The 19,191-nt window shown below is 37.5% G+C and overlaps 1 protein-coding gene across 11 annotated transcripts in view; it reads left to right on the top strand.

The window, feature by feature from the left end:
- Nucleotides 1–19,191, top strand: part of ZC3H13 (zinc finger CCCH-type containing 13) — a 103,386-nt gene that overhangs the window by 15,906 nt on the left and 68,289 nt on the right. For all 11 annotated transcript variants that reach the window (XM_055542055.1, XM_055542045.1, XM_055542052.1 and 8 more), the window contains one exon: nt 14,994–15,102. Coding sequence is in view for 10 of the 11 variants with exons in the window: in XM_055542045.1 (XP_055398020.1) it covers nt 14,994–15,102 (109 nt within the window). In the remaining variant the exon portion in view is untranslated. The remainder of the gene's footprint in view (nt 1–14,993; nt 15,103–19,191) is intronic.

Raw genomic sequence — 19,191 nt, 5'->3', positions numbered from 1 at the left:
AATAGATGGGGAAACAATGAAGCAGTGAGAGACTTTATTTTTTGGGGGGGCTCCAAAATCACTGTAGATGGTGACTGCAGCCATGAAATAGACTCTTGCTCCTTGGAAGGAAAGTTATGACCAACCTAGACAGCATATTAAAAAGCAGAGACATTACTTTGCCAACAAAGGTCTGTCTAGTCAAGGCTATGGTTTTTCCAGTGATCATGTATAGATGTGAAAGTTGGACTATAAAGAAAGCTGAGCGCCAAAGAATTGATGCTTTTGAACTGTGGTGTTGGAGAAGACTCTTGAGAGTCCCTTGGACTGCGAGGAGATCCATCCAGTCCATCCTAAAGGAAATTGGTCCTGAATATTCATTGGAAGAACTGATGCTGAAGCTGAAGCTCCAATACTTTGGCCACCTGATGCAAAGAACTGACTCATTTGAAAAGACCCTGATGCTGGGAAAGACTTAAGGTAGGAGGAGAAGGGGATGACAGAGGATGAGATGGTTGGATGACATCACGGACTCAATGGACATGAGTTGGAGCAAGCTTCAGGAATTGCTGATGGATAGGGAGGCCTGGCTGCAGTCCATGGGGTCACAAAGAGTCAGACAATACTGAGCAACTGAACTGAAGACTTTGATAATGTATAGTACAGGAATGATTATGGTGATTTTTTAAGTGTAGATAAAAACATTTATTTTATATAAAAAATTAGTATGTTTTTTAGTCTTGCATGATCTGCAAATACTTCTTTGATAGCATAAAAGGAGTTCCAGTTAGCAAACCTTGGTGTAAAACAACCATTTATTTTGTTCATGTATTCTGTCAGGAAATCAGAAAGGATACAGTAGGCATGACTTACCTCTTCCTTTATGTCTGTAACCTCAGTAAAGTACTAGAATGCTGGAGGTGGGAGTCATTTGGAAGTTTCTGTACCCACATGTCTGGCTGTGGATGCTGGTAGTCAGCTGGCGTCTTAGTTTCCATGTGGGCCTATTTGTATTGGTAGCACAGGGTTTTTCTCTGATGGCTGCTGCTAAGTCACTTCAGTTATGTCCGACTCTGTGCGACCCCAGAGACGGCAGCCCACCAGACTCCCCCGTCCCTGGGATTCTCCAGGCAAGAGCACTGGAGTGGGTTGCCATTTCCTTCTCCAATGCATGAAAGTGAAAAGTGAAAGTGAAGTCGCTCAGTTGTGTCCGACCCTCATCGACCCCATGGACTGCACCTTCCAGGCTCCTCCATCCGTGGGATTTTCCAGGCAAGAGTACTGGAGTGGGGTGCCATTGCCTTCTCCACTCTGATGGCTAGGAGAGAGCAAAAATCTGGGTGCTAGGTGTGCTTGTTCCTGCTGGATTGGTCTTCCTTTTAGGCCCTCTCAGCTGACAGAGCAAAGAAATACATGTGTGTATACTAACTGATGTATATCCATATATCTATAATATTACTAGTAACAGTCTTTATCTGTATTGAGCTAAACATGAGTTCTTATTGATGTCTCTGACTTAATCTAAGACTGCTCAGATCAGAGATCAGATCAGATCAGTCGCTCAGTCGTGTCCGACTCTTTGCGACCCCATGAATGGCAGCACGCCAGGCCTCCCTGTCCATCACCAACTCCCGGAGTTCAGTGAGACTCACATCCATCAAGTCAGCAATGCCATCCAGCCATCTCATCCTCTGTCGTCCCCTTCTCCTCCTGCCCCCAATCCCTCCCAGCATCAGAGTCTTTTCCAATGAGTCAACTCTTCGCATGAGGTGGCCAAAGCACTGGAGTTTCAGCTTTAGCATCATTCCTTCCAAAGAAATCCCAGGGCTGATCTCCTTCAGAATGGACTGGTTGGATCTCCTTGCAGTCCAAGGGACTCAAGAGTCTTCTCCAACACCATCGTTCAAAAGCATCAATTCTTCGGCGCTCAGCCTTCTTCACAGTCCAAAAGACTGCTACTATTCTTTTATTCTTTTTTTTTTTTTGCTCAAATGTTCCTTCCTTAGCTTGTGGGAGGTCTTGGTATTAGATCCTGAGCTCTTAAAAAGTTTACTGTGAATAATTTGCAAAGAATAAAATGTATTTAAAGTGTACCATTTGAGTCTTGACAAATGTACACACCTGTATAACCACCACCACAGTCAAGATACGAGCATTTCCATCAACTCCAGAACCTATCTTCATGTCCTTTTAGAGTCACTTTCCTCCCAAACCAGGCTCCTGACAGCCTCTGATCTCTCATTATATGGAGTCAGATGTTATATAGTCTTGTATCTTGGTTCCTTTAGCATAATACTTTTGAAATGCAGCCACATTGTAGTTTGTGTCAATAGTTTATTCCTTTTATTGTGGACTAGTGTCCTATTATACGGATGTAATAGGACAAATGGATAAACAGAATTTGTTTATCCATTCCCCAGTTGATGGATACTTAAGAGTTGTTTTCTAGTTTTTGGCTATTATGAATAAAGCGTCTATTAACATTTGTGTACAGGTCTTTGTGTGGATGTATGTTTTCTGTGGGTAAATACCTAAAAGTGGAATTTCTGAGTCTTATGTTATGTGTACTTTTAGCTCTATAAGAAACTGCCAGATAGTTTTCCCTAATGGTTATTTCATTTTACATCTCAGCCCGCAGTGATGGGAGTTTCAGTTGCTCTACATTTTGGCCAACACTTGACATTGTTCTGCTAGGTATCTAGTGGTTTTAATCTGCATTTCTCTGTGTTTAGTGATGTTGAGCATCTTTTCATGTGTTTATTGCCTTTTTTTTGGTGAAGTGTCTGTTTCCGTCTTCTGCTTATAAGTTGTGCTGTTTGTCTTATACAGATTTATGGTTCTTATATGTTTTGAATGACACCAGTCATATGGAAGATATATGTACTGCAAATGTATTTTCCTGGTACGTGTGTGTGTATGTGCACTCAGTTGTGTCTCTTTGCCTGACTCCACTGCTAGGCACCTCTGTCCATGGAATTTTCCAGGCAAGAATACTGGAGCAGGTTGCTGTATCTTTCTCCAGGGGATCTTCCTTACTCAGGGCTGGAACTTGCGTCTCGTGTCTTCTGCATTAGCAGGCGGGTTCTTTCCCAGCTGAGCAACCAAGGGAGCTGTTTCCCAGTACTGTGACTTGGTTTTTCATTTTCTTGGTCGTGTCTTTTAAGATATCTTTTAATTTTGATGAAGTCCAATTATTAATATATCCTGCCTTATATTGACACAGCTTCAGTAGTCCTTGATAGTTTCTTTGTTTCTGTTAAGATGTTTGCAGCTCATTTTGTGTATTTTATACCCTCTGTTCAGTCAGCCATTTTCCTCTATAGTCCAGGTTCTTTTATTGGGAGATGGTATTTCAGGACCACTACTTGGAAACCACTAACTTAGTCATTTTTTAGGACTTTTCATTGCATTTCAACTGGGAAGTACAAAAGGACAAGTACTTTTTAAAAGTACTCTTTAAAAACTTGCAAACAAGCACGAATTCAAATAATTCAAATTTAGAATTGAAAGGCTTTTACCTAATTCTTTGATTTTATAGTTGTATCACTTTTGTGCTAAAAATTTTAGTCCCTGCTGACATTCATTTGCATTATCTTACTTTTTAATAGTTCCAGAATAATTAGCAATAGTATTACTAATAATATGATTACTTAGAACAGTTTAAGATCTTTGTAGTTCTTAGACTATAACCCATGAGGGAAATATCATGAAATTGATGTTAGGGATGCTGTGCTTAGTCACTCAGTAGTGTCTGACTCTTTGCGACCCCATGGACTGTAGCCTGATAAGGCTTCTCTGTCCATGGGAATTTTTCTGGCAAGAATACTGGAGTGGGTTGCCATGCCCTCCTCCAGGGGATCTTCCCAACCCAGGTATCCAACCCAGGTCTTTAGCATTGCAGGCAGATTCTTTACCATCTGAGTCACCAGGAAAGCCTAAGAATACTGGTGTGGGTAGCCTATCCCTTCTCCAGGGGATCTTCCTGCCCCGTGAATTTGTTAGGGATAGATAGTCAGATTATTGTATTTTTAAAAAATTAATTTTTATTAACTTACAGTGTGTTTCTGCTGTACAGCAAAGTGCAAATTATTGTATTTTAAGTCACTTGAGCAGTCTGTGTAGTTAAACCACAAATATGATGTGGTTGAGTTGATTCATTACAGTTTGATTTTAGTTTTAGGGTTTTTTTAAATTTTGTTAAATATGTAGAACATTTCCATGGTTTCAAAGTTATGAGACTGATTCCTACTGCTCTAATGAGGACCTCATGGTTTCACAGTTAAATCTACAGAATGGGTTACATTCAGAAAAATCTACCTTTTACCTTCTTGATCTCTCTACTTTTTTCTCTATAGGTAACCTAAAAACTAAATGATTGGATTATCCTGCCACTTCAGTATACCAACATATATACACACACATATACCTGACTATTTGCAAGTGACATGGTAGTATATATAGAAAACCCTAAAGATCCATCAAAAAGCCGTTAGAACTAATAAATGAATTCAGTAAAGTTGCAGGGTATGAGTATACAGAAATCTGTAGCATTTCTATACACTAATGATCTATTAGAGAAATTAAAAACCTATTTACAGCTGGATCACAAAGATTAAAATACATAGAAATACATTTAACCAGGGAAGTAAAAGATCTATACACTGAAAACTGTTAAGACATTGATGAAAGGAATTGAAGACAACATAAATGGAAAGATATATCGTACTCATGGATTGGAAGAATTAGTATTCTTAAAATATCTGTGCTATTCAAAGCAACCCACAGATTTGTTGATTCTTTCTACATAGACAGTCATGTCATCTGTGAACAAAGACACATATTTTTTCCTTCTCAATCTATATACTTTCTTTCTTTTATTGCATTAGCTAGGACTTCCATTATGATGGTGAAAAGGAATGGTGAGAGAAACAGCCTTTTGTTCCTTAATATCCTCTTGTTAGCAATCCTACTGGAAGAAAACTTCTCACCATTAAATATAATGGTAACTGTAGGCTCTGTATAGATGTTCTTTATCAAGTTGAAGAAGTTCCCTTTTTAGTTTGCTAAGGATTTTTAATCACAAATGTGAGTGTTGCATTTTGTCAAATACTTTTTCTGTTTATTGATATGATCATGTCATCTTTTCTTTTCTTTCTTATTAGTCTGTTAATGTGATGGATTACCTTGATTGATTTTTGAATGTTGAACCACCCTTGCATATCTGGTATAAATCTCACTTGGTTGTGGTGTATAATTATTTTTACATGTTGTTGGATTTTATTTGCTTATATTTTGCTAATATGTTTAGGGTTTTTACATTAATGTCTGTAAGAAATAATTGTGTGTGTGTTTTTTTGTTGTTGTTGTTATGTCTTCATCTGGTTTTGGTATCAAATACTTAGATACTAATGCTGTCCTTAGAATAATTCATAAAGTATTCCCTTTGCTTCTGTCTTCTGGAAGAGATTGTAGAGAATTGGTGTAATTTCTTTCTTAAATGCTTGATGGAATTCACACATGAACCCATATGGGCTTGGTGCTTTAGGTTTTGAAAGATTTATTATTAACTCAGTTTCTTTAATAGATATAATTCTGTTCAGATTGTTTATGCTTGACGTGTGTGTTTTGGCAGATTATGTCTTTCAAGTAATTAGTCCATTTCATGTAGGTTATCAGATTTGTGGGCATAGCATTGTTTATAGTATTGCTTTATTCTTTAAATATCCTTGGAATCTGTATTGATGTCTCTTTTTGTTCCTGATGTTGGTAATTTTTCTCTTCTTTTTTTCTTAGCTTGTATAGAAACTTGGATCTTTTCAAAGAAATGACTTTGGTTTTGTTGATTTTTTTTCTCCCCATTGATTTCCTATTTTCAGTGTTACTGATTTTTGCTCTACTTGTTGTTTTCTTCTACTTTAGATTTCAGTTGCTCTTTTTCTAGTTTTCTAAGGTAGAAACTTAGATTATTGATTTTAGAACTTTCTTCATTTCTACTATATGAATTCAGTGCTATAAATTTCTCTCTAAACAGTTTTCACTTCATTACACAAATTTAGAGAAATTGAATTGTATTTTCATTTAGTTTGAAATATTTTGAATTTTCTCTTGAGATTTCTTCTTTGACCCATGTGTTAAGTAGAAGTGTTGTATTTAATCTCCACATATTTTGGAATTATCCAGCCATCTTCCTGTTATTGATTTCAAGTTTAATTCCATTGTGGTTTGAGATTAGACATTATTTGATTTTTATTCTTTTAAAAGTTTGTTTTATGGTCCAGAATGTGGCCCACATTGGCGAGTATTCTTTGTGAGCTTGAGAAGAGTGTGTATTCTACTGAAGTTGCTTTACAGTGTTGTTTTAGTTTCTGCTGTACAGCAAAATGAATTAGCTGTATATATGAGAGTGAAAGTTGCTGAGTCACCTCTGACTCTTTGTGATCCCACCCATGGACTATATATAGTCCATGGAATTCTCCAAGTGAGAATACTGGAGTGGGTAGCCATTTATTCCCTTCTCCAAGGGATCTGCCCAACCCAGGGATCAAACCCAGGTCTCCCGCATTGCAGGTGGATTCTTTACCAGCTGAGCCACCGGGGAAGCCTGTACATATATCCCCTCTTTTTTTGGATTTCCATCCTGTTTAGGTTACCAGAGCATTGAGTAGAGTTGCCTGTGCTACACAGGAGGTTCTCATTAGTTATCTATTTTATACATAGTAGTTGCTCTAATAATATCTTAAGTGGTATTGTGATTTTCTGCTCTTGAAAGATTTGGTAGAATTCCTATGTGAAACCACCTGAGTCTGGTACTATTGTATGAAGAAGTTCTTTATTTTTAAGAATTTATTTTTCCAATGGAAATGAATAGACTTTTGATCTTTAAGTCAGTTTTGTTAAATATTTTTTTTAGAAAATTGTGTATTTTGAATAGATTTTTAAACTAGTTTGCATAGAGTTGTGTGAAGTCCTATTTTTCCTTTTTCTCTAATAACTGTTTTCACATTGTCAGAGGATTTTGAATACTTGTTATTTTCTCCCTGTTTTCTTCATTAGGTTAGTCAGTAGTTTATTTTCAGAGTAAGCTTTTGGATTTATATATTCTTTCTCTTTCATGGCTGTAGTCACCATCTACAGTGATTTTGGAGCCCAGAAAAATAAAGTCAGCCACTGTTTCCCCATCTATTTGCCATGAAGTGATGGGACTGGATGCCATAATCTTCGTTTTCTGAATGTTGAGCTTTAAGCCAACTTTTTCACTCTCCTCTTTCACTTTCATCAAGAGGCTCTTTAGTTCTTCTTCACTTTCTGCCATAAGGGTGGTGTCATCTGCATATCTGAGGTTATTGATATGTCTCCCGGCAGTCTTGATTCCAGCTTTGTGCTTCCTCCAGCCCAGTATTTCTCATAATGTACTCTGCATATAAATTAAATAAGCAGGGTGACAATATACAGCCTTGACGTACTCCTTTTCCTATTTGGAACCAGTCTGTTGTTCCATGTCCAGTTCTAACTGTTGCTTCCTGACCTGCATACAGGTTTCTCAAGAGGCAAGTCAGGTGGTCTGGGATTCCCATTTCTTGAAGAATTTTCCACAGTTTATTGTGATCCACACAGTCAAAGGCTTTGGCATAGTCAGTAAAGCAGAAATAGATGTTTTTCTGGAACTCTCTTGCTTTTTTGATGATCCAGCGGATGTTGGCAATTTGATGTCTGGTTCCTCTGCCTTTTCTAAAACCAGCTTGAACATCTGGAAGTTCATGGTTCACGTATTGCTGAAGCCTGGCTTGGAGAATTTTAAGCATCATTTTACTAGAGTGTGAGATGAGTGCAATTGTGTGGTAGTTTGAGCTACCACGTCCGAGGTCAGGGGCAGCGGCCGAGAGGAGCTACCCTACGCCCGAGGTCACGGGCAGCGGCCGAGAGGATGACTAGAAGGCTTGTATAAGAGTCCTGATGGGGGCACTGGTGGTGGGGAAAACTGGGTCTTGTTCTGATGGGCAGGGCCATGCTCAGTAAAAGCTGTGACAAACCTAGACAACATATTAAAAAGCAGAGACATTACTTTACCAACAAAGGTCTGTATAATCAAAGCTATGGTTTTTCCAGTAGTCATCTGTGGATGTGAGAGTTGGATCATAAAGAAAGCTGAGTGCCGAAAAATTGATGCTTTTGAACTGTGGTGTTGGAGAAGACTCTTGAGAGTCCCTTGGACAGCAAGAAGATAAACCAGTCAGTCCTAAGGGAAATCAGTCCTGAATATTCATTGGAAGGACTGATCCTGAAGCTGAAACTCAATACTTCAGCCACCTGATGTGAAGAACTGACTCATTGGAGAAGACTCTGATGCTGGAAAAGACTGAAGGCAGGAGGAGAAGCGGATGACAGAGGATGAGATGGTTGGATGGCATCACCAACTCAGTGGACATGAGTTTGAGTAGGCTGTGGGAGTTGGTGATGGACAGGGAAGCCTGGTGTGCTGCATCCATGGGGTTGCAGAGTCAGACGACTGAGCCACTGAACTGAACTGATGGGTGAGGTTGTGTTCCCTTCCTGTTAGTTGTTTAGCCTGAGGTGACCCAGCCCTGGGGTCTAGAGGCTCTATGTTAGGGTTGATGGCCACCTCCAAGAGGACTTATGCAAAGGGGCCCCTTCCAGAACTGCTGCCAGTGCCCCGGTCCTCGTGGTGAGCACCTACTGATGCACGCCTCCACAGGAGACCCTCCAGGACTGGCAGGTAGATCTGGTTCAGCCTCTTGTGGGATCACTGCTCCTTTCATCTGGGTCTTGATGCACACAGGATTTTGTTTGTGCTGCCCTCCAAGAGTAGAGTCTCTGTTTTCCCCAGTACTGTGGAAATCCTGTAAGCACATTCCACTGACCTTCAAAGTCAGATTCCCTGGAGATTCCCTGTCCTTTTGCCAGATCCCCGGGCTGGGAAGCCTGACATGGGGCTCAGAACCTTGACAACAGTGGGAAAGTTTCTTAGGTATTATCGTTCTCCAGATTGTGGGTTGCCCACATGGTGTGTATGGGATTTTATTTTATCATGTCGGTGCCCCTCCTACCATCTCATTGTAGCTTCTTTGTCTTTAGACTTGATATACTTTGGGGTATCATTTTTTGGTGGGTTCCAGCGTCCTCCTGTCAATGGTTGTTCAACAGCTTGCTGTGATTTTGGTCCTCTCACAGGAGGATATAATCGTACATCGTTCTACTCTGCTATCTTGAACTGGAACACTGAGGATGCCTTTTAAAGTATCTTAGTAGCAGTGTGTTTCTATCTAGTTCTCTCCCTGTCTCTTGTAGTTTGTGCTGTTCAGTGCAATATTATTAGGTACACAGATACAAAGATATTAATAATTGTCCTCTCCTGTTTGTATTTTTAAAATGTGGTGTTTGAAGATGACCTGATCTTTGTTATCTGTTGAATGTTTTTTGAAGTTTATAATCTTATTTATTTGTGACTCTGCTTATTCTGAGACAAGCTAGGTTTTCTTTTTTTTCATAAAAGAAAACCTCTGATAACCCTATTATGGGATTTTTCTTCAGTATAGTACAAATAAAATATAGTTTCCTAAGTGTAGATCTAAATTTCTTTGCTGTCCATATTTATATAATGTTGAAATAATCCAAAATTCCACATCTGTGAATCATTTTAAAATTTCATAATGTCAGTTATGTGTATCCTAAAAGGCATATAGTGAGCTAAGTTGTTGGGCTCGTGTTCAGGCCAGAAGCCACAATGAAGCATTGTTCATTTAAGCTTTCAGCCTTGGTCAAAAGTGTCCCAATTGAAAAGGTTTGAAAACCTTAAGGTGAGAACTATAATCTCCAAACAGAGAATTGGTGAGTTGGAAAGTGGTGTTGAAGTTTATCCAGAATGTAGCCTATAAAGGCAAGGTTATAAAAAATATATAAGAAATTCATAATTGTGGGTGAAAAACTTAGTAAATCTAATGTACATCTAATTGGAATCCTTGGGGGAGGGGAATAGAATATCGAAAAGGCAATGTTGAAAGAAATAGTGGCTGAGAATTTTCCATAATTGATGAGACATATGCCTGCAGATATAGAAAGCACGATACATATCATCAAGTAGAGTATTAAAACTGCAGAACATGAGAGGCATAGAGAAAATATTGGAAACACCCAAAGATAAAAGGCAGATCTTTCTACAAAGGTTGATGGACAACATCAGTAACAACAATAGAAGCCAAAATACAGTGGAATGATATTTTCAAAGCTGAGATGAATATGTGAACCCATAGTTATTTGCCCAGAAAAACTGTTTTTAAAGAATGAGGATATAATAAAGAAAATTTTTGGTAAAATTGAGGGTGCTGATTACTGGGAAACTTTGATTACATAATTTCTAAAAGGATATACATCAGAAGATGGAAAATGACCTTAGAATGAGGGTCCGAAATGCATTAGTAAAGGTGAACAAAGAAAATTTTTAGTAGGTTGGAAAGTATATTTTTTTACTTTTATGGCCTCTGCGGTTGTCAGAAGTGTTGTTGGTCAGTCCATCAGTCATGTCCGACTCTTGGCAACCCCATTAACTTCTGCAGCACACCAGACTTCCCTGTCCTTCACCATCTCCTGGAGTTTGCTTAAACTCATGCCCATTGAGTCAGGGATGCCATCCAACCATCTTACTCTCTGTGTCATCCCCTTTTCTTCCTGCCTTCAATCTTTCCCAGCATCAGGGTCTTTTCCAGTGAGTCAGCTGTTTGCATCAGGTGGCCAAAGTATTGGAGCTTCAGCTTCAACATCAGTCCTTCAGTGAATATTCAGGGTTGATTTCCTTTAGGATTGACTGGTTTTATCTCCTTGCAGTCCAAGGACTCTCAAGAGCCCTCTCAAAAGTGTTGCACTGTAGAGTACTTTGAGGAAGTAAAGTGTAGTTCCAAAGGTATAGTGTAAATTACTTTGAACTTCCCAGAATCCATTCGCTTTTTCGTTTTGAAGCTGCATTGCTATTTGGGGAATTGACCCCAGATTCACTGCTGGACCCTCAATGGTCATGGCACCCCACTCCAGCACTCTTGCCTGGAAAATCCCATGGACAGAGGAGCCTGGTGGGCTGCCCGTCCATGGGGTCGCTAAGAGTTGGACACAACTGAGCGACTTCACTTTCACTTTTCACTTTCACACACTGGAGAAGGAAATGGCAACCCACTCCAGTGTTCTTGCCTGGAGAATCCCAGGGACGGGGGAGCCTGGTGGGATGCCATCTGGTGGGATGCGATGGGGTCGCACAGAGTCGGACACGACTGAAGCGACTTAGCAGCAGTAGCAGCAGTCATAACAATCCCATTCTCCTTGCTAATTCAGTTGACTTAGGAACCAGGCCTAACTGATTTAGCTGGTGGCTGTTATCTTTATTAATTATTGATTCAGATGTGGCCATGTGACTGAAGTTGGCTTATTTAGACTGAAAGAAAACATTATTTTTTGATTGGAGAAAGGCAAATACTGGGTGAATCTAGATTGCTTGTCCTTGTGGTAAAAGAAATGTGCCTTCATGTGAAGTCAACAATAGGAATAGCAGCGTTGTGAGAAAGGAGAAAAACAGTAAGAAAATTTGATCTCCAATGATTTCACTGTATTACTACTTTACCCAGCCCTGAAGTTTACCCTATTTCTGGGCTTCATTTTGATGGGGCTTCCGTAGTAACTCAGTGGGTTAAGAATCTGCCTGCAATGCAGGAGACCTGTGTTCAGTCCCTGGATTGGGAAGATTCCCTGGAGAGGGAGATGGCAACCCACTCCAGTATTCTTGCCTGGAAAATCCTGTGGACAGAGGATCCTGGCAAGCTATATACAGTCCATGGAGTTGCAAAGAGTTGGACACGACTGTGCGACACACAGGCTTCATTATATGTGAAATTGTAGTTTACATTTATATAGTTTTTAAAATTATAATTTATTTAAACTCCACCCAAAACACCTCTCCCTGCTCCAAACACCTTTCCCCCCAAAAACAAGTTCATTAATACAAGAATAATTTCGATTCTGTACTGGGAGAGGTAGAAGCTGTATACTCAATGCTACTCTGGCAAGACTAAATTAATTTTAGTTATCACATTTTATTGAAGCAACATCGCAAGATTAGTGTGTCAGAGAAAATGACAGAGTAGTAAAGGGTATGAAAATATGAAATGTTAATATATGATCAGTGTGAAGAGTATTTTTGTCCTGATATGAGAAGATATTGAAAAGATTTAGTACTAGTATTCCACATTCTAGTAATGTGGAAGAATTACTAGATTTTACATGATTTAGATGTCAAATTATGTAAATTGATTTTTTACATGATTGTAGAGGTCAAAAGTAGTTCCAATCAGTAGACATTCTGGAGAGGTAGCAATATAAGAAAGTTGTGATCTGTATATGAAATAATTTTCTAATGTTTAGAACTGTCTAAAAATGGGAGCAATGCAGTAGTGGAGAACTATCAGTGGAGACCTTGGGAGTAACTTTTTTCCCCTGAAATTCTTCTAATAGAAAACTTGTACAACTACACAAAATTTAGGAAAAAATTTTCTACATGGGGTATGAGGTTGGATTATGTTACTTCAAGGACCCCTATTATTTTATTATTATGGTTGCTAATCACATTATATTAGTAATATTGTCTTTCTGTTCTTTTAGCCTCAATACTTCTTTTCAAATCATAATCTTGTTAATGGCTCCTTACTAGCTAGAAATAAAATTTGTAATAAATATAATCTGTCCATACATATAATGTTTAAGAACTAAATATGAGTGATATAAAGTAGAAATAAAGTGAAAGCAAAAGTTCACAATTATTTACTGCATTTCTGAAATGTAAAAGACTTTTATTAAAAGAAACATTTTTCCTAAGTTAGGTAAAGACTTATTTGGCAACAAAACCAGATCTTAATTGATAAGCTTATTATATAGCCTTTATCCAGTTGGTGAATTCATATATTTTGCTGCAAAAATAACTGAATGTTTGATCACAGGTTGCTGCTTCAGACCCTGTTGGCATTGTTACTTAGTATATTTTGAAATCCAAATAATTCTGAATTCATAAAATATCTCATCTCATAGGTATTGGCTAAAATATTGCAGTTCTTTAACAAATATTTCAGCATGTACATGTTCCAGAATGATTAATTTAGAATACATAATAATCAAATGGTTGTACTTGTAATTTGTATTTAAGAGCAGTAAGATGACAACCCATTCTATTCAAGAAATACAAGAAGTTGTAGAGCAAACCATTCTGTACTACATGAGACAAGCAATGGCACACCCCTTACATTTGAATATGACAAGAGGAGAGAAATAATTTTATTTTACAAGGAATAACATGCCTAACAAGTTATACACTATTGTTTGAAGAGGAAAAAATGAGGAAATACAACATTTTTAAAGATGACCTGAGCCTTAGGTATTATCAAAATTGTTTCCTCTGTTATGATTTGAGGTGTGCTTAATCGATCAGTCATTTCCAACTCTTTGCCACCCCATGGACTGTATCCCACCAGGCTCCTCTGTCCATAGGATTTTGATTTGAGGTGAGATAGTGACAAAGTTTTAGGCAAAAGCATATCTCCTAACTTGAAATTCCACCACATATTGAAGCCTACCCTAGTACTTAATAACAGTTATATATGATCTTTGGAGACAGTATGAGAGTCATACTGGAAAACAATAGGCAATGCAAAAATTGTATAATTTCAATATGTAGGGTAAATGTTATTAAATATTTACATAAGTATATTTATGTACACACATTTGTATGTGGGTTTAATTCACAGAACATTCAAAAGTTGCATGGCATATAGAATAATTCTTTATTAATATTCCATAGAATATATTTTAAGAGTAAAAATAGATGGTGTTCTTTTTCTCCTTTTATCTCATGTACAGATAGGAGTGCATTTATTTTTTCCTGTTCTTTTTTTGATCTTTCACCATTTTGTCATGACTGGTTCTATTATATAGTCTTTTAATATTTGTCAGCCTCTATTGTATCAGCAACTATATATGTCATTTAGCAAGTAATACTTAAAACATGACTTCCTACCTAAATAAGTAAAATTTAGGGTCACTAGAGTTCTTTAAAAAGAAGACAAAGAAAAGTTAATTTGTGTTGTAGGCAGCCAAATTTTATGTCTCGTAATGCCCGGAAAGAACTTTCAGCACTTAATATCCTTGTGTATTAGTGTCTTTCATAGTCAAGATTTAGTCTTAATAAAAGTGAGACACTGTGGTGGGAAGGTAAGAATTCCATGACACAGGTTATGTTTTCTTTCCACTTAGTAAAATGTGGTTTTGAGTTTTCATCTTATATAATAGGATATTTCATTAAATTTTACAAGCTGAATTACTATTATCCTGCTTTGTGTGTAGGCTACTGTTATACCTGAAATAAAATGTTAAACTTTTTCGCTTTGCGGCTGCAATATAAAGATAACTTTTCTAAATATTGTAGTTACTACACCAAAATAGGCAAAATCCCCTCTTTTAAGGCATTTATAAAATTATTAGATGACTTTGGATTTACCTTTAGGTGTCTTTAAATGCTTGTTTGTTAGTAATATATAACACGTCCTGGATCAGCAGTTATTTTTGAGACTCTACTGTGAACAGTGTAACCTTTTTCTAGTTGTTTTAAAATATAATCACAGTTCCTCCTGTTGTATTTTATCTGTTTTAAACTTTACCCCTGTAATGTTCATGTAGAAACTGAATATGTAGTATACTACCAAATGCGTATTAAAGTATTTGATTTTCATTGTATCTTTTAAAAACTTCATACATTTGCTGTTTTTTAGTAAAATAGATAATAGTACAGTCTTTTCATTGTGATGATACTCTAGAATTTGTTACTTCCTCCACTTAGTGGATGAGTGTTTGCAAAAATGATTCTTTAATGAAACAAAGATGAAGTTAGAAATATTCTGTATTATAGTAACTACCTCTTGTAGTTTTTATAAATGTAATAACCCATATGTATATATGTATGTACTTTTTAGAAAGAATCTTCAAGAGGGAGACATAGGGAAAAGGAAGACATAAAAATCACTAAGGAGAGAACTCCAGAAAGTGAAGAAGAAAATGTAGAATGGGAAACTAATAGAGATGGTGAGTTTCAAAAATCTTTGTTTATATAGTCAGTGTATTGATTGTTCACTTTGTAGGTTTTTCTGTGGGAGATTCTAGCTGTGATTTCCCTATTGTTTCAGAATCTAATTGACTTGTGTGTCTTACTGAGTTATAAGGCAGGAAATAGCATGTAGCTGAATAAAAGCCAAGAAAGCTGTTCTCTCTAGAACTTACCTGTTAAGCATCATGCTACTTTGAAATTTATTGCACTTGTCAATCTTTAAGTTTCTCAGTATCAAGGTTTAAGAGAATTGAAATTTATGTTTATTGTTTTCCATAAAATATTAAAAGTGAGATTTTTAAACCTTAAAGACCTAGGAAGATTATTTCCAAGAAATTGTTGGATTTCATCTTTCAAGAAAGTGATATCAGATGATAACTGAGGGATTTGTTCATGGAAAATTAGGAAAATCACCTTTAAGTCATTGTCTTTTAACAAATAAGCATTTATTTTCCACACCATGAGTGTTCTGCCTTCTCTTCTGTGATCTAGAAGTTGAGCACTATAGTCTCACACTACCAAATACAGAGAGAGGGAACGCACATCTGTAGTTACACTGAGCATTTTAATATGATTTATATAATTATTTCAGTAATTCAGCTTTGTTACTCTACTATACTTGACAAAACTAAAGACTTTAGAATGTAACTTCCTTCCTCATCAGATAGCCAAAAACTTAGTCCAGGGGCTAGGAAATTATAGCTTGTGGGCCAACCACCTGTTTTTGCAGTAGAATTTTATTGGAGAACAGCCATGTCCATTGGTTACGTATTTTCTGTGACTGCTTTTGAGCTGCAGTAGATGAGTTGAATATGTGTGACAGCCAAGAGACTACAAACCTAAACTATTTACTACAATATTTAAGAAATATCCCTGAAAACTTATAGACTAATACTTGAAAAGTACCTTAAGAGTTCAGTTCAGTTGCTCAGTTGTGTCCGACTCTTTGCAACCCCATGAATTGCAGCACGGCAGGCCTCCCTGTCCATCACCACCTCCCGGAGTCCAGCCAAACCCATGTCCATCGAGTCAGTGATGCCATCCAACCATCTCATCCTCTATCGTCCCCTTCTCCTTCTGCCCTCAATCACTCCCAGCATCAGGGTCTTTTCCAATGAGTCAGCTCTTCGCATCAAGCCAAAGTATTGGAGTTTCAGCTTCAACATCAGTCCTTCCAATGAACATCCAGGACTGATCTCCTTTAGGATGGACTGGGTGGATCTCCTTGCAGTCCAAGGGACTCTCAAGAGTCTTCTCCAATACCACAGTTCAAAAGCATCAATTCTTCAGCGCTCAGCTTTCTTCACAGTCCAACTCTCACATCCATACATGACCACTGGAAAAACCATAGCCTTGACTAGACGGACCTTTGTTGTCAAAGTAATGTCTCTGCTTTTGAATATGCTATCTAGGTTGGTCATAACTTTCCTTCCAAGGAGTAAGCGTCTTTTAATTTCATAGCTGCAGCCACCATCTGCAGTGATTTTGGAGCCCAGAAAAATAAAGTCTGACACTGTTTCCACTGTTTCCCCATCTGTTTGCCATGAAGTGATGGGACCGGATGCCATAATCTTAGTTTTCTGAATGTTGAGCTTTAAGCCAACTTTTTCACTCTCCTCTTTAACTTTCATCAAGAGTCTCTTTAGTTCTTCTTCATTTTCTGCCATAAGGGTGGTGTCATCTGCATATCTGAGGTTATTGATATTTCTCCCGGCAATCTTGATTCCAGCTTGTGCTTCCTCCAGCCCAGCGTTTCTCATGATGTACTCTGCATGTAAGTTAAATAAATAAGCAGGGTGACAGTATACAGCCTTGACGTACTCCTTTTCCTATTTGGAACCAGTCTGTTGTTCCATGTCCAGTTCTAACTGTTGCTTCCTGACCTGCATACAGGTTTCTCAAGAGGCAAGTCAGGTGGTCTGGTATTCCATCTCTTTCAGAATTTTCCACAGTTTATTGTGATCCACACAGTCAAAGGCTTTGGCATAGTCAATAAAGCAGAAATAGATGTTTTTCTGGAACTCTCTTGCTTTTTTGATGATCCAGTGGATGTTGGCAATTTGATGTCTGGTTCCTCTGCCTTTTCTAAAACCAGCTTGAACATCAGGAAGTTCACGGTTCACGTATTGCTGAAGCCTGGCTTGGAGAATTTTGAGCATTACTTTGCTAGAGTGTGAGATGAGTGCAGTTGTGCTGTAGTTTGAGCATTCTTTGGCATTACCTTTCTTTGGGATTGGAATGAAAACTGACCTTTTCCAGTCCTGTGGCCACTGCTGAGTTTTCCAAATTTGATGACATATTGAGTGCAACACTTTTCACATCATCATCTTTTAGGATTTAAAATAGCTCAACTGGAATTTCATCACCTCCACTAGCTCCAGCAATTTGAACATCAGTACTTATTAAAGAAATCCATTTCATCTTTATACAGTATTGTCTGTTAAAAAGTTGCTTCTAAGAATAGGAAACTACTCTATTAGTTCATTGGGATTTCAAAAGTAACAGTAATACCTCCTACAGAATAGCAGTAAATATTCCAAACCTTGACTGTTCAAAAATGGCCTTTTCTAAATTCTAAGGGATTAACGCTTAAGATTTTCCTTTTCATTTTAATTATTTTTTTGAAAAAAAAAAAAATAAATAAAAAGCATTCTGAAATGTATTGGATACTTATTTTTAAAAATAGAGACTTCTGTATTTCCATTACAGTAGTACATCCTAATTGTTGAATATTTTAATGGTTCAGAAAAGCCTAGGTCAGTTTGCTCCTTTTTTCATAGTAGCTCTTTCGAACCCTATCCTTAAATCTCCACCCTTCCAGGCCCTTTCTCCTGCTTGCTATTTATAACACACAAATAATGTAACTCTTTATCAACAGACTCTTTTAGCTTCCTGCCAGCACATCTGTAAACTAGTTTTTATTCACTAAACTTTTTAAATTTCCTTCTTGTTCTTAAAAAGAGGCTTCCCTCCTGCTGCATGAGGTTAGAGTCCCCTGATTTCCTTCCACCTCTGCAATCTTATTCATTTATCTTACATTCTCTTTTTTAGCTTTAAGATCCGTCTTGGCACATTTTCTCTTTTCACCGTATTGTTTTTAGTCATTTCCTTGTTTACTCCCACTTTACAGCTAAATTGTACCTTTTCACTTCATGTTTATTCCGTCTTCTGATGCGCATCTTCACTAAAACTGCTCTTTAAGGTCACAATAACCTCCTTTTTACTAAATAAATGAAGACATACTTGTCTCTTTCTCCTGTAATCTTCCTGCAGCATATGACACATCCCATAACCTTTCTTCTTGAAACACTTTCCCCTTGGCATCTATTTGTCACTCGTGGGATTTTCTGTCTTCCTGTTCAAACTCTGGCCTTCCAGAGGCTCCTTGTGTGCTATCTATCCCTTCCTAATGCTTTGCTCTAGACTCATCTTTAAAAAAACTAAACTGATTTTTACTGCAAGAGCCTTTTATATGTAAAATTCTTTTAAAAGGTGAGTAAATGTCTTTTATAGTACTTTTACATACAAAATATTCACATAGCTGTTTCTTAGGTTTTCTTTTGATTTTAAAACTCATAGGTTCTGATTATTATAAATCGCTGTGGTTTAAAAGTTTCTGTTTGAAGAAATGTTGAAGCATAGAGTTAAGAGAGTGGACTGACCTCATTTAATGTGCTTACCCCCTGCATTTTCAATCTAAATAGCAATTTTAGCTAGACTCAGAAGAAGTTTGGTCTGTATGAGTAGTTCTCAAACATTTTGGTCTCAGGACACTTGTTGCTCTTTTTAAGGACCCTGGAGGGCTTTTCTTGTTGTGGATTATCTGCTTCAGTAGTTTCCATTTTAGAAGTTAGTGGTTAAGAAGTTTACTTTAAGAAGTTAGAACGATTTGGAAAAACATTTCAAACATTGCCACCTCCTCCAATTTTTATTTTTGCTTTGCAAAGCATGGCTGTTTTCCATAAAACTGACAGTAGTAAATCTAGCATACAGTTTTATGGAAAACAGCCATGCTTTGCAAAGCAAAAATAAAAATTGGAGGAGGTGGCAATGTTTGAAATGTTTTT

The sequence above is a fragment of the Bubalus kerabau genome, chromosome 12 (assembly GCF_029407905.1).
Source record: "Bubalus kerabau isolate K-KA32 ecotype Philippines breed swamp buffalo chromosome 12, PCC_UOA_SB_1v2, whole genome shotgun sequence".
NCBI classification, from domain to species: Eukaryota; Metazoa; Chordata; class Mammalia; order Artiodactyla; family Bovidae; genus Bubalus; species Bubalus kerabau.
This window is presented reverse-complemented; position numbering and strand designations above follow the sequence as displayed.